Source organism: Solea senegalensis, linkage group LG5 (assembly GCF_019176455.1).
Source record: "Solea senegalensis isolate Sse05_10M linkage group LG5, IFAPA_SoseM_1, whole genome shotgun sequence".
Classification (NCBI taxonomy): domain Eukaryota; kingdom Metazoa; phylum Chordata; class Actinopteri; order Pleuronectiformes; family Soleidae; genus Solea; species Solea senegalensis.
Genome location: NC_058025.1, coordinates 18,789,543 through 18,807,125, shown reverse-complemented (window position 1 = coordinate 18,807,125; position 17,583 = coordinate 18,789,543). Strand labels below are relative to the sequence as shown.

General features: G+C 41.7%; 1 protein-coding gene across 1 annotated transcript in view; it reads left to right on the top strand.

Moving 5' to 3' along the window:
• The first annotated feature begins 1,947 nt into the window (after positions 1 to 1,947).
• si:dkey-220o5.5 (actin filament-associated protein 1-like 2) overlaps positions 1,948 to 17,583 on the top strand; it is a 29,149-nt gene continuing 13,513 nt past the window's right edge. The window contains exons 1-8 of the mRNA XM_044025364.1: positions 1,948 to 2,058; positions 5,773 to 5,907; positions 6,135 to 6,212; positions 6,365 to 6,426; positions 7,908 to 8,022; positions 8,111 to 8,343; positions 10,081 to 10,260; positions 11,008 to 11,094. Of these exons, the coding sequence (XP_043881299.1) occupies positions 2,043 to 2,058; positions 5,773 to 5,907; positions 6,135 to 6,212; positions 6,365 to 6,426; positions 7,908 to 8,022; positions 8,111 to 8,343; positions 10,081 to 10,260; positions 11,008 to 11,094 (906 nt within the window). The 5' untranslated portion in view covers positions 1,948 to 2,042. The remainder of the gene's footprint in view (positions 2,059 to 5,772; positions 5,908 to 6,134; positions 6,213 to 6,364; positions 6,427 to 7,907; positions 8,023 to 8,110; positions 8,344 to 10,080; positions 10,261 to 11,007; positions 11,095 to 17,583) is intronic.

Genomic DNA, 17,583 nt, shown 5'->3' with positions numbered 1-17,583 from the left:
GTTTCTAATTTTCATAATGTTCCACAGGTGGAAGAAGGCTGTTCTGGAAATTAGTTTTATGTGTGAATCAAATGACATTTCCTGGTCAAAAGTAACTCCAAGGTTCCTCACAGGAACTGGAAGCCAGGGTGATGTCATCTAAAGTGACAATGTGGTCAGAAAGTTTTTCTCTGAGGTGTTTAGGGCCGAGTATAAAAGTTTAAAAGTAGAAAGTTACAGGTCATCCACGACTTAATGTCTCTGAGACATTCCTGGAGTTGAACAACCTGATTTATTTCATCCGGCCTCATTGATAAATATAGCTGTGTGTCATCTGCATAACAATCAAAGTGTATGTTGTGCTTTCTAATAATGTTCCCTAGAGGAAGCATATATAAGGTAAAAAGTATAGGCCCAAGCACTGAGCCTTGTGGAACTCCACAATTAACGTTTGTTTATAGTGAGGCTTTATCATTAAGATGAACAAACTGGAATCTATCAGATAAGTATGATTTAAACCAGCAGAGGGCAGCACCTGTGATACCAAGAGTCCGCTCCAATCTCTGCAGTAGAATATTATGATCAATGGTGTCAAATGCAGCACTAAGATCTAACAGGACAAGTAAAGAAACTAGACCATTATCTGACGCCAAGAGAAGATCATTACTAACTTTAACTAGTGCTGTTTCTGTGCTATGGTTTAATCTAAAACCTGACTGAAAATCTTGAAAACAGGCCATTAATGTGCAAATATTCACATAATTGATTAGCAACTGCCTTTTCTAAGATTTTAGAAACAAAGGGAAGATTAGATATAGGTCGATAATTAGCAAAAATATCTGGGCCAAGGGTCACTTTTTTGAGAAGTGGTTTAATAACTGCTGTTTTAAATGTTTGGGGCACATATTCAGTTAATAAGGATAGATTAATTTGAGTCAATATAGAGCTGTTAGTTAAAGGAAACACATCTTTAAACGGTTTGGTGGGGATAGGATCTAACTGACAGGTTGATGGCTTGGATGATGAAACTAATGATGTTAACTCAGGGAGATCTATAGGGGAGAAACTGTCTAACTGTGCACCTGGTGCTTCTAAAGCTCTTGTGCTAGAATATGAGTCAGTCCCAATATGAGGGAGGAGATGATCAATTTTTTCTCTAATTGATGTTATTTTATTCACAAAGACGTTGATAAAGTCATCACTGCTAATTGTTAAAGGAATAGATGGTTCAGTGGAGCTAAGGCTCTGTGTCAGCCTGGCTACAGTGTTGAAAAGAAATCTATGATTATTCTTATTTTCTTCAATTAAAGAAGAGTAATAGGCAGCTCTAGCTTTTTTGTAAGCTAAAAAACTATCATTCCAGGCTATATAAAATTCCTCTAGGTTATTGGAACGCCATTTTCTTTCTAATCTACGTAGCGTTTGTTTAAGAGCACGAGTATTGGAGTTAAACCATGGTGCTCGTCTCATCTGATTCACCATTTTTTAGCAACTTCACAGAAGTGTAATTTGATAAAAAAAATTTACACCAGCTTAATTGTACAATATTTTAAGAATATGTCTGCCACTTCATCTTATGGAAACTGAAGATTAGGGTAAAACAGACAAAAGACTCCTCTAATGAAATCTATATCAGCATAAGTCTACAATGTGTGGACATTGAAGTTTGAAAAGACCAGAGAGAAAAAATGTGTTTTTATCTTGTGGGAACAGGAGCTAACACTAAGCTTAACCCAAACAAAAGCCCCTAAAACACTGAAGTCGAAAAATAACACATTTACACTTACCATTAGAGGCAGCAGTGGATCAAGACCTTCTCTTTGGACTCTCATGCAGGAGAGTGAGTTCATAGAGGATGCTATTGTTCCCTGCCTGCCTCCCTCCCCTCATGCATAATGAGCGTCCTGGTCCATCCCCTCTCTCCTCCCTCTAGTGTCAAGGACTCTGTGAGTTAGAGTGAGGAGAAAACAGGAGCAGATCTGTCTGTGATTTTGTGGTCCATAATCTTTGGTGGAGATATGAGACTGAAGAGGAGCTGTGACTGAGGCCAAACACAGACAGACATGGACAAACAGAAAGGTAGAGAGCTCATTCATGATCTCAGCAGCAGCACTACACAAAGGAGTAGTACATCAAAAATAATAACAAAACTGTTTTATGGGAAAGAAAATCAGGTTTTTATAGTAATTTGACTCTAGACGAGGGACTCCTTGATGAATTATCAGAAGGTAAAATGATCTCGATGTATTATGTGAAAGTAAAAGTTTGACAGATTGTGGCTCATATAGTTCTTGATGCATCATTTATGTAAGTTGTAAAATATGGAATGCACAAAATCATATTTATTTAAAAAAAAGAATGTTTTCAGATGTTTCATATGTGGGAAAAATACTTTAATTCAAAACGTGTCTCTGTCTCGAACAATGCAACATAATTTACATTACATGAAAATGTGAATTCGTTTTGAATTGCAAAACACTTGAAAATAGATTTACTGAATTGATGTACCTTTAACTATCGTTTTTATTCTGTGGAATAATAATGACCTTATTTCCTTTCAATCTTGTGATGCTTTTACTGTTAGCTGCTCTGCACATAATTTTGTTTTTACTTTATCGTTTACGTTATCACACCATATTAATTAAATTAAATTCAATTAAATTCAATTAAAAATGTTTGCTTTATTTATCTTAAAGCTTTTGTGACTGACAAAATCTTCTTAAATGATTATTCTAGAATTAGAATTACGGGAATATATGAAATACATCCAATAACTTTTAAAAAACAAGTAATTCACAACTTGATACATAAGATCTCATTTGACTGTACTGTACTTTTTTATATAAAAAAAACCCTGTTTTTCTATGTTTTTTCTATACATATATGTATATACTATCTGGATTTTCCGTGAATTTGTTGACAGGTCTCACAAGCATCTGTGAGTTAAATGAGTTACACTCAGTGACCCTTTATCACACTGATGGTATGTTAACTGCAGCAACATAACAATCAGAAACTCCCATCTTTCCTCCTCCTCTTCATCATTTACACTTCCTCCTCTGGCTGCTCTCAGGAGACTGAGGTATTATACTGTTTACATTTTTCTGTGTGTGTGTGTGTGTGTGTGTGTGTGTGTGACTAATGTGACAGAGGGAAAACTTCCTGCTCCTTGTCACTGCTTGAGAATCTTGTGTGAGTCACTGACGCATAAGAAAAATTAATGAAACAAATGAGGTTTAGAGTCTGAGGAAACAGCAGCTCAGTGATGTAAATGTTTCTGTTTCTGTACTAAATTTAACAATGAGCAGATGAAAGAGAGAGCTGCCCCACACCCTGAAACACACACGCACACACACACAAACACACAAGCACGCATGTTTCTTTTACTCTGGTTTTCAGACTCAGATGTGAGATATTCCCTCAAAGTGTTTATGTTATGTCAGTACATCAACTTTTTTCTTTTTTAAATGATAGTTACTCAAACAGCAAATGAACAAAAAACAGCACAAATTTAGTTTTGATTTGGTTATTGTTGATGTTGTTATTGATTTGTCAGCCATTAGTCAGTGAGTCTTATTCACTGTGTGTGTGTGTGCGCGCTTGTGTGTGTGTGTCTGCGTGTGTGCTTGTGTGTGTGTGTGTGTGCGTGTGTGTGTGTGCCTGTGTGCGTGTGTGTGTGTGCGCCTGTGTGTTTTCTTCAACATAAAAGCCTCACACAGGAAGCAATGTTGATGGACAGATAAGTTCTCTGTATGTCGAGCAGTGGTCTGTCTGTCCTCTTTCTCTGTTGTTTTCTCTGATGTGTTGTGGGTGTGTGAGTTATGTACAGTTTAAAACAGCAGCAGACTCATAAGCAGAGATGCAGGATTGTTAAAATCAGCACAGAAGAGTTAATGAGAAATGTTTAACCCCTATCTCCCACTCAGCTCAGTGTGTGAATGGACTCACTCTGTCTGTGTGAATGAAGCTTCACACAGTTGCTAACTGTTTGGGTTTTTTTTTCTTTCTTTCTGCATTTTTTACATTTCACCTCCCTGTGTTCATTCTGTTTGGAGGCTCATTCACTTCAGCACATCGGGTCTTGTTCCAGTCGCCTGTCAGTCATAACTGTTACGAGTGATGGGAATATATCGTCTATATATATTGTATAGACAGTAACACAATACAAACAGTTGAGCAAGGTTTGAGGAGTTCATTAACAGCTTCTTGGTGGGTTCGCCCTAATGGTCCTTGATGATCAAGGGTGCTATAAGAGATTTCAGGGGCCAAGCAAAGTAGACCTGGGGTCTCTACATCAAACTAAACCTTCTCTGATCTACATCTCATAAGCTACTGTACATTAACGCAGTAAACAAGATATGTGGGTCATCTCAAACTGTGTTTGATACAGTTTACCTGCAAATACTCAATAGAACTATCATATAGTCTCTGTAGTCTATACAGCTGCTAATATAGACAAATCTGCTTTGACAGTTTTCCCAGAATTCAGTTCACAAAACATGAACAATAACGCTGACCAAATTGCAATTCTGAAGGCTTTAAAGTGGGAAAAGGAATTCACATAAGGGTAATGTTACAAGTTGTCACTTAGCTGAAACACAAAAAGGAATAAAACGATTTATCAGAAGGAAGTTAAAACAACATCCGAAAACATGACCGACATCATAGAGAATTAAATCATGTAAATGGTCTCTTAGGGGATAATAAAATATATATTTTTACTGGGTAAATATTACATGAAACAGGCACAATCCTGTTGCTTTTTTTTCAGTCAAATCAATGAAAATATTAGCTTCCCGTTTCCCTGTTGTCGTACAGAGACCTTGAGTTTTTTAATGTGAAGTAATACACACACTCAGAGTCTTTATGCTGTGTTAAACATTAGCAGCATTTGGCTGCTTATCAGTGTGTGTCCTGTCACATCAGTTAACATGTGAAGGTCAGACCTTGTGATGAGAATCTTCACCAGACCAGGTCCAGTCATTTGTTTGTTATGTTTCAATCCTGAGGTTGTGTACTGTGTTTTCACCACATAACCTCTTCTACAACAAATACCACAAAACTAAAGTCTTCTTTTGCTAAAATGTAGCTTCCATGAGTTAAGTGTCTATACAAAAGTTGTGAGAAGTGATTACGATGAGCTTTCTATTGACTTCAATAGTTTAATCCCAGCTGCCAAATGCAAACTGATTATTAAGACAAAAAGAACCCTGTTCTTCTATGACCTGGGAGCAAACAGCATTGACGGTTACACAATGTGCATGCAGATAATGCCTGTCATGAAAAAAGGATACCAATAGACCATTCATTCCTGATCTGATCTCTTTGTCTTACATGTCACTTCTTGACTTCTCAATCCTTGGATCTTGGCATTATGTCCATCTCTTGCTGATCAGAGATCCTGAATTGTTTTATCTTTTTAAATATTTGTCTATAACCTGGGCTAACATTTTTACGAACCTCTTTATCTGCCTCAAGTGTTCATTTTGATATTGTTGTAAAATGTGAGTTTTCTTGTATCTGTATTGACAGTGAAATAATAATATGAAGTGAGAGGTGTCTTTTAATGCCTTTAATTGCCTTTTAATGATTTCAGCTATTTTATTCTTTTGAAGCTTAAACACAGTCAGCATTCAGACAGAGAGAGAGAGAGTGTGTGTGTGTGTGTGAGAGAGAGAAGTTAACTCTAAATGTGTTTTTTTAATTTATTTTTTAAAATGTAAATGTACATTTAATTTGATAATTAATTCAGTTTTCAGTTTTAATTCAGTCCATCCACATGTCTCTCTGTAGTGCTGGGCAAATTGATTTTGGATCTGCAGTCCTTCCTGTCTGCTCTAGACTCAGAGAACCTGAGCAACATTGCTCAGGCTCAGAAGAAATCCATCTCAGAGCTGCTGTCCAAACTGCAGACTAATGAAAACCCAGGTAACACCACCACCAGCCCTACGACTCTAATCGTACTAGAACTAGCAGCTACATAAATTACTACTAATACTACCACTGACAAAGCAACAGACTAATAATACTACTACTATTATCATCACACCTACTACTACTGAAAATGTGTGCTCCTTGCAGAAAAAAAAATTGTACCTGTTGTTAAAACTCCTTACATCCACTGCTGCAGACGAGTGTGTTTGTTGTGTTTGCAGTGGAAGATGCTGAATACATGATCATGAGCTGTCCATCATCATCGCCTTGCAACAAGCTCGCAGACTCACCTGGGAAAGGTAAAGTGGGACGTGATGTCCCACTTTATCAGTACAGTCAGTACTCTTGGCTGAAAACATGCTATACAGCTGGCTTGACCCTGGGCTATACACATAATACTCATAAAACACATACAGAATTTACAGTATTTACATATATTTTTTTCTTCCAGATGGTGTTTGTTTCCCTGAGCTGAACTCAAGGCAGGACTCCTCCATTTGGCTGAAGAATGGAGTAAGTCATCATGTCTAAAGAGGACATTACAATGACTTACATTCACTTCCAGAAATTTTACCTTAAAGGCAATCTGTGTCTTAATTTTAGAATACATATATATGTATATATATATATATATATATACATATATATATATATACATATATGTATTCTAAAATTAAATAACATACATATATATATATGTATGTATGTATAGTAGATCCCAGTAACAGCATGCTCATGCAGATTAGTGGTACTACTACTACTACTAATCTACTACTAATACTGCCCAGTCCTGTGAGCACCAGAAATAGTCAACTCACAACCATCATCAGGGACACCTGATGTTTTGAGAATACAATCTGAATGTGTGAAAACCAATATGATGGGGGAGGAGATCAGGTTTAACACTTCATGCAGTATTCTGGTTTGAGCCAGCTGTGGGAAGTAGCAGTGTCACTTTGTGAGAGTTTGATTCTACAATTCCAAAACTTTCTTAACATTGGTCCCCCTCAGTCACCCCCTGCAGCGACAAGTGTGGTGTGGAGATCACAGATTTTTAATACAGGCTAAAACCTTAAACCAGGCTAATCCTAACCCACGAACTATGGTTCAAAGCCCTAGAAAGTAAGTGAACAACTTACTTACAAATTTCACTTGTGGTGGGAAGTAACTACAGCGGTCACAGTGGAAGTCATTAGGGGCCCAGAAGCAGGTTTTGTACCCCCACACCACTGGTGAGGTTAATCTGGCCATGCTCATGATAGTTTCTTCTAGAGGTTAAAGAAAAGTAGAAGAAAGAAAACAGGAGGAGGAGGAGGAGGAGGAAGCTGGTCTGTTGTGATGTGGGTCAGTATAATGACAGACTGAGTCCTGAGGTTTGTGAGGAGACAACAGAGTTACTATGTGCTGTGTGTGTGTGTCACAGAGGGAGTGACAGGATGTACTGTGTTTACATGTACAAGTCAGCTCCCCTCTGTCTCTCCTCCTATTGGCTGAGAGCTCTGCCAGGAGAGGAAGTGGTCAGTGATGGGAGCTGATTAGCATCTGGTCTACGTGATGTATTGACAGAACACGTGACCTCACAGACACACACACACGTGCGCACACACACACAGCAAGAAGATTTCCTAGAAAATCTTGTTCATATACAGTTTTTCCCCTGAATGTCCCTGTTTCCACATCACTCCGTGTTTGATGTAGCTTATAGCAGTTGACTGTGTATTTTTTCTCAGGTATGTTTAGTGCATAATGGGAAATGGATTCCCCTCTAGAATTTTTCAGCCCTGGACCTCCATTTACAGTGAAGAAACTGAATTTTTTCTTATTTGGGTGCATAAATAAACTGACAATCCCTTTAGATTTACTATTTGACCATTTAGAAGGGCCTGAATTTAGGGTTAGAAACGCCAGATGTACTACATTATTCATGAGCCTCAGCATTCAGACTATCCAGAACTGTGGCTTCACATACTCATCCTCATTTCCTTTCATTTTAGAATCAGGGCCCAACAGTGCCACCCCTCCCAGCAGGAGGTTTAGGAGATGATGATGAAGATACATATGAGGAGGCAGAACCCTACATACCTGCTGACACAACCATGTCAAACACTGGTATCTACACACACATGCAGTACACACATGGAGAGATAATGTTCATCTCTTTTCTGATGAACATAATAACAACAACCTCCATCTACAGAGAAGGCGGAATCAGACAGCAGTCACTACGAGTCCTATGGTGATGAGGACAACGATGAGGACAATGAGGGGGAGGAGCTTGTAAAGGACAAAGCTCACTACATCCAGTGGAGTGCCTCTCAGCCATGCCTAAGGCCCGCCCCTGAGTCTCGCCTCTGTGGTTACCTGTGGAGGAGAAAGTGGCTGGGACAGTGGACCAAACAGCTGTTCATCATCAAGAACAACATGCTGCTGGTGAGGACTGAGTGAATCAACATGTGATAAACCAACACTATGTAGTTTTTGCTCAACAGCAGCACCCCCTGCAGTGACACTTGTTTATTAACTCTTTTTGATCCAGAGTTCAAGTAGTTTATTGCAAAATAAGCATGTCAATTTACTATTTTTTACGGTACTGCTGTCACTATTTCAATTCAATTCAATTCAATTTTATTTGTATAGCGCCAAATCATAACATACATTATCTCAAGGCACTGTACATGGGCAACATCAAGGAGAGTAGAGAACCCCAACAGTTCACACAACGAGCAAACACCAGGCATCAGTGGAGAGAAAAAAACTCCCTCTTAACAGAAGAAGAAATCTCTGACAGAACCAGGCTCAGAGATGTGCGGTCATCTGCCTCGACTGGTTGGGATAAAAGGAAAATGGGGGACAGTGGAGAGGTGGGGGACAGAAAGGGGGGAGAGAAAGGACAAGAGGGAGATGAGGTAGAGACAGAAGAGAGAGAGAGACCAGGAACAGATACACAACAACTGTATCAAGTTACACGTTTATACAGTCAATGATTACATGTTTATAGCAATACAATGTAATTTATAAAGCATCAGTCATCATCTAACCGCTTTATCCTCCACCAGAGGGTCGCGGGGGTTGCTGTGCCAATCTCAGCTACATCGGGCAATAGGCGGGGTACACCCTGGACAGTTCGCCAGTCCATCGCAGGGCCACACACAACTAGAGACAAACAACCATTCACTCTCACACTCACTCCTATGGTCAATTTAGAGTGTCCAATTTACCTATTCCCCACATTGCATGTTTTTGGACTGTGGGAGGAAGCCGGAGAACCCGGAGAGAACCCACGCACACACGGGGAGAACATGCAAACTCCATGCAGGGGCTCGAACCCGGGTCTTCTCGCTGCAAGGCGAAAGTGCTAACCACTAGACCACCGTGTGGCCACAGAAGAGAGTATTGTTAAAAATTATATTGATATCGACTGAAATATAGCACAATAATAATGGTGATGGTATGGTAATGGTATGATAGCAATAGCCTCAAAAACTGGATTTTTAGGCTATCACTATCCTGCAAGATGAGAATACAGAGAGAGAGAGAGAAAGGGAAGAAAGGAAAGACACAAACTAGGGAGGGAAAGAGACAAGGTTAATGACATATAAAAAGTCATATTCATATCCTGAGTGTGAGAGAGTGAATGTGCGTGCACCACAGGAAAATCCCCCAGCAGTCTAGGTCTATAGCAGCATAACTAAGAGCTGGTCCAGGTTTCCCTGAACCAGCTCTAACTATAAGCTTTATCAAAAAGGAAAGTTTTAAGTCTAACTTTAAATACAGAGAGAGGCTCCGCCTCCCGAACTGTAATTTGAAGCTGGTTCCACAGGAGAGGAGGAGCCTGGTAACCGAAGGCTCTGCCTCCCATTCTGCTCTTACAGACTCTGGGAACCACAGCTGTACTTTATACAGTTCCTCATCATTTATAAGTTTTTTTGTGTTAAGTTTAGTGGCTTTTAACCTCTTTTTAACTTATCCTCAGTTCAGTTCATAGTGAGAGAAGAGTACTAAAATAGACAAACAGAAACAGGTGCATGGTTGCAGGTTAAGTAGACATGCAGTGGATGGTTTCACAATCAGACCAAACCCCACTCTTCCAGACATGGTTACTTGTTGTTTCAAAAACCATGATGGCACTGGAAAAAAACTCAAATTAATGATTTATTTCTGTGTCAGTGTTATAAGTGTGCCCGAGACCTGCTACCACACCTGGAGCTGAGCCTGCTTGGCTGCCAGCTTGTCTACAAGTCAAAGAGCAACAGGAAGATCCAGCACCAGCTCAAACTGGTTCTACTGGGCTCAGAGACACTGGTGCTGGGCTACAGTACCTTCCAGCAGGCCGACGAATGGAGGAAGGTCAGCAGCACACAAAACATCCAAAACTTTTATTTATTTTCATGGATCAAAGTTCAACATACAGTACAATATAAAAAAAAAAGATTAAATAAGAGGGATAGTGTAGCCTTGTGTGTGCCCACATTGAGAACCCTACATATATACAAAGGTTCATTGTCACTGAAATAATGGCTGCCAGATTTTAGCCACTTAACGAAATACTTTACTGCAATAAAAATGTAGCCATCTTAAGTTTATATATTAAAAATATTGTGTATTATTATAATATGTTTGCTGTCTTTTCTGACCGGAAATGGTGGTTTGTAAAGTAAATAGAGGAAATCTGCTTTTTTAGCTCATGGGGACACATTTGAACTTAATGATGGAGGCAGCAGATGGTAAACAATTCTGTCTTTTATCCATTATTCTGTACAGCACATTGGTCCACTGTGGTTGTTTTAATATGCAACAATAAAAAAAACATATTTATGATGCTAAATTAATCTATTCATTTAAAAATAAAAACATATAGAAATTACTTGTTACAAGTTGATATTGTTTGGAGGGCCACATGTGGCCCCCGGGCCGCCACTTTGAGACCCCTGCTCTATGTACTGTGGAAAGTGACACAAATTTCAGTTCAAATTAGTTCTTCTTCCACTTCCCGTTATTTTTTTCAGATACCATTTTCATACATTCATATATTCTCCCTCAGGTTATAATACTGTTTATGTCTATTTTCATGTTAATCAGCTGCTCTGTATGCAGGTTATAGAGGAGGTGAGTGTTGGAGGCGAAGTGGAAATTGATCGTTCATCATCTTTGATCAAATTAGAGCAGCAGCTCTCCTGCAGGGTGAGACTCACACAGACACACACACACAATCGTATGGGGGGCATTTTATGCCAGCACACTATACTAAAATGCCTAAACCGCATCGCCTACGCCTGCATAAAGACTGAAAAATACATGTACAGGCACACATATCGCGAGTACACCAAATAATGAAGGATTATGGGTGATAAGTGTCATGCCACGTGCGAACACAGCGGACGCCTGTGCACACACTAGTCTCAATGTACAAATATTTATTTAGTATTTAATTTAATTTAATTTAATTTAATTTAATTTAATTTAATTTAATTTAATTTAATTTAATTTAATTTAAAAAAACAGTCTAGCACAGTACATACTCTATACAGATTATATGAGATATGTAGCAAATCCAAAATACATCCACATTAGTGATCTAAAAAGTCTTTGTTAGGTCCAGCATTTAAGGCAGTCGCACTCTGAGTTCCCAGATATTCTAACACTAAACTAAACACGCTAAACTTTGCTGTAAAAAGGTCCTTCTGACCATCAATGCAAAAACTCAGTCTCTCCAGAGAGATGTAATCTGATATCAAAGACTCCCACAGATGTCTTGAAGGAGGTTCATCTCCCACCCAATTTGGTCACAGCAGCGTTTCAGCCCAACATAAGCAAAAAAAACGCACCGTTTTCTTATGGTTGAGCAGTTGTCCATATTGACAGACAGACAGACAGACAGACAGACCACTTTATTAATCCCTTTGGGAGGTTCCACAGCTCCAACATCCACGCACAGTACTGTTATTAGAGTCACACTTTACAGGAGACTGGAAAGAGAAACACCCCAGGTACCAAACACCATAAAATATAGAATAATAAAAACTAAAAACGACCTATGCTATATATATGTATGTATACACATAAACATACACGCACAACACACACAGTGGTGGGCTGTCAGAGCCAGCAGGGCCTTCTCTGCTGGCCCTGACAATATCAAAAAAGTCAGTCAGTCAGTCATCATCTAACCGCTTTATCCTCCACCAGAGGGTCGCGGGGGGTGCTGTGCCAATCTCAGCTACATCGGGCGATAGTAGCTGGACATTTCGCCAGTCCATCGCAGGGCCACACACAACTAGAGACAAACAACCATTCACTCTCACACTCACTCCTATGGTCAATTTAGCGTGTCCAATTTACCTAATTCCCACATTGCATGTTTTTGGACTGTGGGAGGAAGCCGGAGAACCCGGAGAGAACCCACGCACACACGGGGAGAACATGCAAACTCCATGCAGAAAGGCCCTTGTTCCAACCGAGGCTCGAACCCGGGTCTTCTCGCTGCAAGGCGAGAGTGCTAACCACTACACCACCGTGTGGCCCAATATCAAAAAGTATTTTTTTTATTATTATTATTCTTATTATTTTTAATAATCAAATTAATGTGTGTCTGGACGTATCTGAAGTCAATTACTTTTTCAGTATGTTATGATTATATTTCCAGAAAGAATATGGCTATTTTTTTGTGAAGCAGAGCTGGATTTTCCTGAATGTCATTAAACGCATCATAGCTCCGTGGACCTGCTCTAGTAGTATTGCTGGCCTTTCGTTGAAGCTGCCGTTTCCTGTTTGGTTATAACTTTGACTGACGTGTGTCGTCAGCCAATCAAATTGTGATGCATAGTGACAGAACGCCCCAGGCCCAGCGACGTGTCTGGCGCTAGCCCCCGCTGTTGTCATCAACAACGTTTGAACCTTTGCCGGGTTTTGAAGTAAGTTATGATGACTGCATTAACACCACTGATCCATCATGTTTCTGATCTCCTTCGTGTGCAGTTTTCACGGCGATCGTTTTGAGAAAAGAAGGAAATTATTTCAAGAGGAAGACCTACACCGAAGAGGTACATGATTTACGGCAGTTCGAGTGTTAATTATAAATTTATAATAATTTTTAGAAGTGGTGAGGACAAAACTGTTGATCATAAATAGTGCTGGGGACGTGTTCCGCCGCATAGCTGACGCCTATGCTTATGTGGAAGCTTGTTTTTGTGTCATATAGTGGCTTGTGAAATTGCGGTTGCTGAGTGACTTAACGGAAGATGTGGTGGTAATAATGCAGTAGCCTATAGATGCGCAGTGGTGTGCGTGTGCGCTATGGCGTGGGTTTTTTTGGGTTTTTTTTTTGTTACTGAAGGCCCTGACTGGAACCCCACGGTAGCTACTGAACACACACACATATATATATATATATACATACATACACATATACACATATACACACATACAGTATATATATATATATATATACATACATATACACACACATATATATATACATACACACACACACACATATATATATACATATACATATACACACATACAGGTACACACACACCGACAGTTACCCCGTATTGCCCAGGGTTTTATTGCACATGTCTTTATGGTTTTATTGCACATGTTATTGAGATCATTCTGGCTTGCATTGAGGTTGTTTAGTTTGTAATGTTGAGGAGGAGGTCCCATTATCCTTGTTCCTTTGGTAGTTGTAAAGTTGTCAGTCAGTCATCATCTAACCGCTTTATCCTCCACCAGAGGGTCGCGGGGGTTGCTGTGCCAATCTCAGCTACATCGGGCGATAGGCGGGGTACACCCTGGACAGTTCGCCAGTCCATCGCAGGGCCACACACAGCTAGAGACAAACAACCATTCACTCTCACACTCATTCCTATGGTCAATTTAGAGTGTCCAATTCACCTAATCCCCACATTGCATGTTTTTGGACTGTGGGAGGAAGCCGGAGAACCCGGAGAGAACCCACCACGGGGAGAACATGCAAACTCCATGCAGAAAGGCCCTTGTTCCAACCGGGGCTCGAACCCGGGTCTTCTCGCTGCAAGGCGAGAGTGCTAACCACTACACCACCGTGTGGCCCCCAGTTGTAAAGTTGTAAAATATCTAATTTAATTTTAGGCTTTCTTTAGGCCCATATAAAGTCAGAGAAATCTTTATCTTTAATGTTGTTTTTCTTCAGAGATATGAATCCTCTTTCTGAAAATCCTCTTTCTCTAACCCCAAAAAACTTTTCTCTATCTTCTCTAACCTCCTTGATCCCCCCACCCCCCCTCCTCCTTCCTCCCTTCTACCAATTCACTTTGTCAACTACTTCACAAAAAAGGTAGATGACATTCGCTCTTCTTTCTCTACCCCACCTCCCGATCTCACCACTCTACCAACCACACATTCAGCTCCTTCTCTATCCTCTTTCTCCCCTCTATCTCAGGATCAAGTTCTTTCCCTAATAACCTCTGCCCGCCCCACCTCCTGCCCCCTTGACCCTATCCCCTCTCACCTTCTTCAGACAATTGCTTCTGATCCTCTTCCTTTCCTCACCCACCTCATTAACACATCTCTATCATCTGGTTGCTTTCCGGACTCTCTGAAAGAGACCAGAGTGACCCCCCTCCTTAAAAAACCCACCCTTGACCCGTCTGAAGTAAATAACTACAGACCTGTCTCTCTTCTTCCTTTTCTCTCCAAAACTCTGGAGCGCGCTATCTTTAATCAACTCTCCTCCTACCTTCACCGGAACAACCTTCTTGATCCTCTTCAGTCTGGTTTTAAAGCAGATCCCTCGACCGAAACTGCACTTCTTGCTGTCACTGAGCAACTCCACACTGCCAGGGCTGCCTCTCTCTCCTCTGTGCTCATCCTCTTGGACCTTTCTGCAGCGTTTGACACAGTTAACCACCAGATCCTTACTTCCTCCCTTCAAGAACTAGGTGTCTCAGGCTCTGCACTTACCCTACTCTCGTCCTATCTTCAAAACCGAACATATAGAGTAACCTGGAGAGGATTTGTGTCGGAACCCTGTCCTCTAGCTACTGGGGTCCCTCAGGGTTCTGTCTTGGGCCCTCTCCTCTTCTCTCTATACACCAACTCTCTTGGTTCGGTTATTCGCTCTCATGGTTTTTCCTATCACAGCTACGCCGATTAGTTGGCGGCGGAAGATGTGGAGGCTTTGAGCTGTCCGGATGTCGATGGGGAGATCGTTCCACCATTTGGGAGCGAGGACAGTGAACAGTCTCGAGTTCTGCGAGTGCCTCTGCGATCCTCTCAGTGAGGGGGCAGCGAGCCGGTTTGCCGATGCAGAGCGGAGTGGGCGGGCTGGGGTGTAGGTTTTGATCATGTCCTGGATGTAGGCTGGACTGGATCCGTTTGTAGCGTGGAACACAAGCACTAGATTCTTGAAGCGGATGCGAGCAGCTGCAGGAAGCCAGTGAAGGGAGCGGAGGAGCGGTGTAGTGTGGGAGAATTTTGGTAAGTTGAAGACCAGTCGAGCTGCTGCATTCTGGATGAGTTGCAGAGGTCGTATAGCACACGCAGTGAGACCAGCCAGGAGGGAGTTGCAGTAATCCAAGCGTGAGATGACAAGAGCCTGGACCAGAACCTGTGCCGCCTTCTGGGTTAGAAGAGGCCTTATCCTTCAGATGTTGTGCAACATGTATCTGCAAGATCTAGCTGTTGCAGCAATGTTGGCAGTGAGGGAGAGATGGTCATCGAGTGTCACACCCAGGTTCCTTGCGGTATGAGAAGGAGGTACCACAGAGTTGTCGAGGGTGATGGTTAGGTCTGTGGTGGGAGAACCCTTTCCTGGGAGAAAAAGAAACTCAGTTGTCGAGATTGAGTTTCAGGTGATGGTCAGACATCCACTGAGAGATGTCAGTCAGACAAGCAGAGATCCGTTCTGCTACCTGTGTGTCGGCGCTGGGAAAAGAGAGAATGAGTTGGGTGTCATAGGCGTAGCTGTGATAGGAAAAACCTTGAGAGTGAATAACCAAACCAAGAGAGGTGGCGTATAGAGAGAAGAGGAGAGGGCCCAAGACAGACCCCTGAGGGACCCCAGTAGCTAGAGGACAGGGTTCCGACAGGGATCCTCTCCAGGTTACTCTGTATGTTCGGTTTTGAAGATAGGACGCGAGTAGGGTAAGTGCAGAGTCTGAGACACCTAGTTCTTGAAGGTAGGAAGTAAGGATCTGGTGGTTAACTGTGTCAAACGCTGCAGATAGGTCCAAGAGGATGAGCACAGAGGAGAGAGAGGCAGCCCTGGCAGTGTGGAGTTGCTCAGTGACAGCAAGAAGTGCAGTTTCGGTCGAGTGACCTGCTTTAAAACCAGACTGAAGAGGATCAAGAAGGTTGTTCAGGTGAAGGTAGGATGAGAGTTGATTAAAGATAGCACGTTCCAGAGTTTTGGAGAGAAAAGTGACAAAGTGAATTGGTAGAAGAGAGGAAGGAGGAGGGGGGGTGGGGGGATCAAGGAGGTTAGAGAAGATAGAGAAAAGTTTTTTGGGGTTAGAGAAAGAGGATTGAATTTTAGTCTGATAGAAAGATTGTTTGGCTGCAGAGATAGAGGCAGTGAAGGTGGAGAGAAGAGAGTGATAGGAAAGCAGGTCATCAGGGTGTTTTGATTTCCTCCATTTTCTTTCTGCTGCCCGAATCGTGGTTCTCTCAGCACGCACTGAGTCCGACAACCACGGGGCTGGGGAGGACTTAAGAACCCGCCGGGAAGTAAGAGGACAGAGAGAGTCAAGAGAGGAGGACAGAGTAGAGAGGAAGGTGTCTGTGGCAGAGTTGGGATGCATGAGGGAGAAGGAGTCAGCTGAAGGAAGTGCTGATAGAACAGTTGAGGAGAGAGAGGAGGGAGAGAGAGAGCGAATGTTACGACGGACAAGTGCAATATCTGATGAGATGAGATCATCAGATTGGGAGAGTGGGAGAGAGTAGGAAATGAAGAAATGATCAGAGACATGAAGTGGGGTTACCTTGAGGTCGGAGGTGGAGCAGTTTCTGGTGAAGATGAGGTCAAGGTGGTTGCCGGCTCTGTGAGTTGGTGGAGAAGGAGCAAGTGAGAGAGAAAGAGATGAAAGTAGAAGAAGTAGATCGGATGACTTCTCTGACTGGATGTTGAAATCACCAAGAAGAACAAGTGGTGGACCATTTTCTGGGACGTTTGAGAGGAGGACATCTAGTTCCTCCAAGAAGTGTCCCAATGGGCCTGGTGGACGGTAGATGACAACAATGATGAGTTTTACTGGGTGAGTTACAGTTACAGCATGAAATTCAAACGACTGTGAAGAGAAGTGTGGCAGTGGGTAAAGAGTGAAAGTCCAGTTGGGGTTGATTAGCAGACCTGTCCCGCCACCTTTTCCAGTGGATCTGGGTGTGTGGGAGAAGGAGTGGGCGGAGGAGAGAGCCGCAGGGGTGGCTGTGTTGGAGGGTGTTATCCAAGTCTCAGTGAGAGCAAGGAAGTCCAGACATTGCTCAGTAGCAAAGCCAGAGATGAACTCAGTCTTGCGGGAAGCTGACTGGCAATTCCTTAGGCCCCCTGCAACAAGGTGTTGGATGTGTGTGGAGCGGGTGGGATAGATAAGTGAGGACAGGTTACGGTGATGCTGTGAGTGATTGTGAGGTTTGTAATATCTATGAGAAGAGACATGAACAGGAATGGAAAAAAGGCACATATGTGAAAAG